General features: G+C 42.9%; 1 protein-coding gene across 1 annotated transcript in view; it reads left to right on the top strand.

The window, feature by feature from the left end:
* LOC131304472 (uncharacterized oxidoreductase At4g09670-like) overlaps positions 1-2,569 on the top strand; it is a 9,888-nt gene extending 7,319 nt beyond the window's left edge. Inside the window, exon 2 of the mRNA XM_058331712.1 lies at positions 1,744-2,569. Within this exon, the coding sequence (XP_058187695.1) occupies positions 1,744-2,364 (621 nt within the window). The 3' untranslated portion in view covers positions 2,365-2,569. The remainder of the gene's footprint in view (positions 1-1,743) is intronic.
* Positions 2,570-6,000: the final 3,431 nt, after the last annotated feature.

Genomic DNA, 6,000 nt, shown 5'->3' with positions numbered 1-6,000 from the left:
ACAAAATGCATATTTTGAAGAAATACACTTTGCATCACAATCGGCTTGATGGGCCAAGTGGGAGAATGTTAGTTTTTTCCCATTAGTGTGGCCCACTAGCCTTCACGTTTTGTGCATGTGGGACTCCACTATCAGATAAGCCAATGAAGTGATATGGTTCATTACGATAACTAATAAGAATTACAGATGAAGGAAAACTCTTGATAATAAAAGAGACCTTGATGGACTAGGTGTCTTTTAATAATTATCTCTAAGGCCCTCTTCTCTCCTCTATAAAAGGTAGAATACTCACCCCTTATTCATACGGTTTTTCCATCAATTAAAGTATTGGGGTATTCTAGAAAAGTAGAGACAGAGAGAAGAAGGTGAGCCAAGAATTAAGGTGTTTCTAATTAAGGGGTTTGTTCTCTCTAATCACGATGGCCAACAAAGGTACGCTATTTATTGTTCTTGAGATGTGTTGAATTCAAGATCCTGTTATATCTGTTTTCCGCATAATAGTTTCAATACAGATATAGATTTACAATTAGTACTATATAATTATTACTATATGATACCTGTCCAAAAAAATTATTACTATATGATAATATATTTACCATTGGCTTCCGATTGCTGGATTGAATATCTGATTTTTTGGATTCGAATCACAAATTCGAATTAATTACTGAAATTGGATTTTACCGAATTCGGAGTCAGATCGGATTTCAGTGAATTCACTTCATTGACAGGCCTAAGTGGGTGTTAATGCAGGGTATTACTGTAGTAGTTTTTTATTAGTGCAGGACCAAGTTTAGAAGACAATAATCGGAAGTCCTCGATCTGTCTGTTAAACCCTTTAGGGAAGGGGGAGCAGAGCGACATTCTTCTTGGAGGGGGTAGGCGGCAGCGCAGTGGCTCTTGGTCAATAGTTGCCTCTTCATTCCGCTCATGGCGGAAAATGACCATATGCCCAAAAAAACTCACATATCAACAAATGAAAAACTAACATAATATAGTTTCATGCTTCATCCTAGCCGGGGAAAGACCACATCAATTCCATTGTTGCGAATGGGTAAGCTACCTTGTTGGTTTCATTGAGAAATCCATGTGACAAGGTGAGCCACCTGCTGCATGCTATATATAGTCGGGTGCTTTCTCATGGTCCAGGAATTCCTCTGCTTCCGTGAAGTTCATTCGGAGTGGACCATGTAGAAAAAAATTCGTTCGCCAGGGTTTTTTGGTCACGCCAACTTTAAATCAAAGTTAAAAAATTTGCTCTCCGTTGCTGCCAAGACAGTCCAGGGAAGATATTGGATAAAAACTGTAACTACATTTTGTCGGCTTTGGCCGTTCAAATTCCATGGACTTTCCAGTAAGTCACCCATCCGGCCATCCCTATAATACTACAGGACGAGCACGTTTAACTGCAAAGTTTCACGGGGCTTTGGCGCTGTCACAATTTTAAAAGGATGTACTTGTGGCCACATCCGGACATCTATTGGAAGTCTCCAACGAACTAGTGCAGGATTCAGTTTCTCAAGTTATTTGATTTCTTTCGAATGGGATCTGCTTTTAGTCTAGGTGATTGCAATTGCAGACACATATGTTCATACACGGGCATTGTATCAGCATTGCTCTTCCTTTTGATGATTAAAGTTAAGGCCCTTAATTAGATTTGTACTGAAACATATATAAAAACCAAGAGTTCGATCTCTACCATTCTCGTTTTAACCATAATTCAATCTCTGCCTCTGATTCCCACAGGTCCACAGCATCTTCTGCTACAACCCTGGCCCTGACTTCCTCGTCAACGACATCCGTATCAAGCCGGATCTTGATGCTCTCGGCTCCCTTGGGGATGCCGGATGGTACTGCCTCCGGGCGATTCTCTGGGCAGCCGACTACTGCCTGCCCGAAAAAGTAACAGCTTTGCCCAACACCGAATTCAACAAATCAGGGGTGATCATATCCTGCGGCGCTTCCTTGAGTTGGGGCGACGAGAAAATCGCAACCTTCTACTGCTCTTTCCTCACCAACTTAACCATGGACATAACTTGTGCTGGAACCAATGGGTATTTGCGCCTCCACGACTTTGTTATACCGTTTCAGGAAAACGTTGTGTCGTTTTATGATGTTTCTAGTTCCAGATTTGCGACACTTGCCCTAGGGATTGAACCAATTCCGAGTGAGCATAAGGTCGCTACCGATCTTCCCCAGGAAGCTCTTATGGTGAGGGAGTTTGCACGTTTGGTCGCGAGTATTGGAGAAAATGGTACAGAACCTGAGAAGAAATGGGCAATTATTAGTAGGAAGACGCAACTCGTTGTGGACGCAGTGAAGGCGTCGATCGACAGGGGTTTTGAGCCCGTTGGGGTTGGGAGTTAGGTTAGCTCCTGAAACCTCGTCTTCGGTAACCACGTCGAAGTCACCTGCTGTTATGTTTCTAGTACTGTGTTTGTTCCTGTGGTTGTGTCGATCTGGGGGCTTAAATGGTCAGTTTTGAGAAATAAAATTAGCCTAATGTGTGACACTTAGCTAGGTTACCATAATAAGGAATGGAGTGATGCCAGCGTCTGCTTCTTTGTTGTCATTGTGTTTGTTCAGAAACCTCAATTTGAAAGACACTGTGGATAGGACTTCGGGTTGGTGCTGTGCGGTAAGGTGCACAGCACCGTGCTGCGCACCTAGCCGTCGGATGCAAGAGCCGTCGGATCGTGCATCCAACGGCTCGGATCTCATCTCGGCAACCAACGATCGAGAAATCCCTAGGTTATTTCTAGTTCTTCAGGAGTAATTGACAATGCGATTGTAATGCCCCGAAAATTCGATTGATTATTTAATTGAATTTAACAAAAAGTGGAATGAATTTAAATATTTCATCAAACGATAGAGTTTAAGTACGGAAATGAACCCTTTGAGAACGGTCCATACGGGGGGCTTTGCCCCAACTTTAATTGGGTCCCTACTAGTGGACGTGGAATTGGCCCTTAAAACTAGTCAAGTTTTGCGTAAACTGACCCGAATACCTGAGTTTACCATTAAAATGGAAAAACTAAGCAACCATGTAATAAGTTTGCTAGTAATCTACCAATTTGGACAGACATAACCATCCAACCTACTTCAGAGAAGAACGGCTAATTTTTTTTTATCAAAATGAAATATTTTTCAAATACGCTTACACACTCGTGCAGCCATGCTCCTCGTTCTCTTTACGCTTACGCATGCTAATTACGTGACTAATTAAGGTGCCCTTTCCTAAACGAATAACACGAAGAGGGATTAGAAACTTTAGGAATGTTCTGTAATGATTTCAGACCCATTAGTTTGTGTAATGTTCTGTATAAAGTTATTGCCCGAGTCTTGGTCAATCGGCTTCGTCCGGTGTTGAAGTCTCTTATCTCTGTCTTCCAGAATGCCTTCGTTCCTAGTCGGCTCATTACGGATAACATTTTGCTGGCCCCTGAGACTATTGAATTCATTAGAAAAAAGTGTAAGGGTCGGTCTTGTTTTGCGCTTATGCTGGACATGAATAAAGCGTATGATCGTATTAAATGGTCAGCTGTCTTGGAGGTGCTCTCTCATTTGGGGTTTAGCCCTAAGTGGGTAAATCTCATCTCGCAATGTCTGTCCACTGTATCGTTTTCTGTCTTAGTCAATGGTGTTCCTTCTGCGTACTTTTCCCCTCGTTGCGGTCTGCGTCAAGGAGATCCGTTGTCGCCCTACTTGTTTATTTTGGTCAGTCAAGTGTTGTCAGCTAACCTCAGTTTTTTTTGCTAATCAAACTGTTTGTCGGGGTGTGGCTATCAGTCCGCGCTCGCCACCAATTTCACATTTGTTTCTTCGCGGATGATAGTTTCTTCTTCCTTAATTTTGATATGGCGGAGGTGTGGTGTTAGAAATGGATCTTGGAGTCTTATTGTGACTTTGCAGGCCAGAGGGTTAATAAAAATAAGTCGGAAATTTTTGTTAGTCCGAACATGCTGGGGTGGCAGAGGTATTTTGTTTCTGGTGTATTGGGCATTAAAATTGTGGAAAAGCCTGGTATTTATCTAGGCTCTAATTTAGATGTTACGAGGCGGAAGGGTGATCTTTTTGGGAGGATCTTGGATAGGTTTCAGGCGAGGTTGAGCAATTTTAATTTGTCTTTTTTGGATTTGGGGGAGGCTGACTTTGGCTAAGCACACCTTATCTACTATTCCTATTTATCTTTTTTTCGGTGTTTAGAGCGCCCGTGTATTTCGTTCAAAAAATTAGGAGTTTGATTGTGAAATTTTTGTGAGGTAAAGGGGCGGATGGTGGTGTGTGTTGGAAGAAGTGGGAGGATTTATGTAGGCCTTTAAGTCAGGGTGGTCTAGGGTTGAGGGATTTAGGTTGCTTCAATCAGGTGTTACTCGCAAAACAAGCTTGGCGGTTGTTGTCGAACCCGCATTCTCTTGTTGCTAAGGTGCTGTTGGGTAAGTACTGTAGAGAGGGGAGTTTGGTGGATTGTAAGGTAAAGTCTGGTTGTTCTTGGGGTGGCGGAGTATCTTGTGGGGTCTCGCCCCTTATTAGAGACAAAATTGCGTGGCGATTGGGGGATGGGGAGTCTATCACGGTTTTGGGGCATCAATGGATTCCGGGATGCAGCAATCCATTTTGGGGAAGGAGGCAGCTGGGTCTTAATAATTTTAAGGTCAAAGAGCTGATTAATTGGGATTGTTTTGAGTGGAGAAAACCTCTTACTGAGGTGTCATTTCCTAGGGAGATCATTCCGAAAATTTTATCCTTACATGTGCCTAGTACTAAGGGGAGTGATGAGTTTTATTGGTCGGGCTCTGCGGATGGTAAGTTTAGTGTCAAGTTGGCGTATTTTGTGGCCGTGAATTTGACATGGGGTAGTATTATAAGAGAAGGGAGTTGTGATTTATGGGGTCTTAAGAGCATCTTCAATTCTTACCTTTTTCCTTCCTCAAATTTGGTCAAATTTTGAGAAAAAACTCTTTTTGGGTAAAAACATCTCCAATGGCAAAATCCTATTTTAACCCAAATTTATCATTTTTTTAAATACTCAGTGGCATTCATGTAAATAAAACAAGAGAGATTCCTCAGATTAGCCGCTCCGGCAAAGTTCCGAACATCTCACGTGCAGGTTGGAAGAGATGAAGTGGAAGTCGTTGGGGCCGTTTTTCGATGAGTCGCAGTAGAGGGAGATGTCGGTGCCATTGAGCTTGAGGGCGTTGTGGAGCACATCGAAAGAGTTTGAACGGGACTAGGTTTCGAGACATGACCATACAATGAGGTGTGAGTGTGAATCTGTATCTACAATGAGAGAGAGAGAGAGGCGGATAATGGGTATGAGTCTGATTTGTCTCAAATTTGGGGAAGAAAATGGGTAAAACCCAAAAATGGGAAATGATTTGGGTCATGATTGGAGATGAGTTTTTGATGATTTTACCCAAATTTTGAGTTTGGCAATTAAAATAGGTCAAGGCTAGAGATGCTCTAATCTACCTCCTAAATTTGTGTTGTTTATTTGGAAGGTGATTCATAGGATTTTGCCGGTGAAACAAGTGCTGGCCAGGCGGGGTATGGCGGGGTGCAATTTGTGCTCAGTGTGTGAGATGGAAGAAGAGTCAATTGAACACTTATTTTTTGTGTGTGAGCAGGCTAGGAGGTTTTGGAGAGCGTCCAACTTGGGTTTTGATTTTTCTGTTGGGTGTGGTGTCCGGTGAGGTATATTGAGTGGTTTGATCGCTGGTGGAAGGATGTCCCGCATAAGTCTATTCTAGTTGAATCAATTCTTATTATGTGGGCTATTTGGTGCAATCGTAATAATATTGTTTTTGGCCGGAAGTAGGAACCGTTGCAGCAAAGCATGAGAGAGGTTTACCGTACTCTGGCGGTTCTGGGGAGAATCATGGGTTTGTCTGGGATGGGGAAGGGAGTCGGTGGAGTGAGACCGGTTGGAGTGGTGGGAGAGGGTCATAGGGCAGTGTTGCAAGGTGGGACTGGGGGGTTCACGGCAGATCGGAGGCTGGTTGT

Source organism: Rhododendron vialii, chromosome 10a (assembly GCF_030253575.1).
Source record: "Rhododendron vialii isolate Sample 1 chromosome 10a, ASM3025357v1".
NCBI lineage: Eukaryota > Viridiplantae > Streptophyta > Magnoliopsida > Ericales > Ericaceae > Rhododendron > Rhododendron vialii.
The sequence above is the reverse complement of the archived record's forward strand: the minus strand, read 5'-3'. Positions and strand labels throughout refer to the sequence as shown.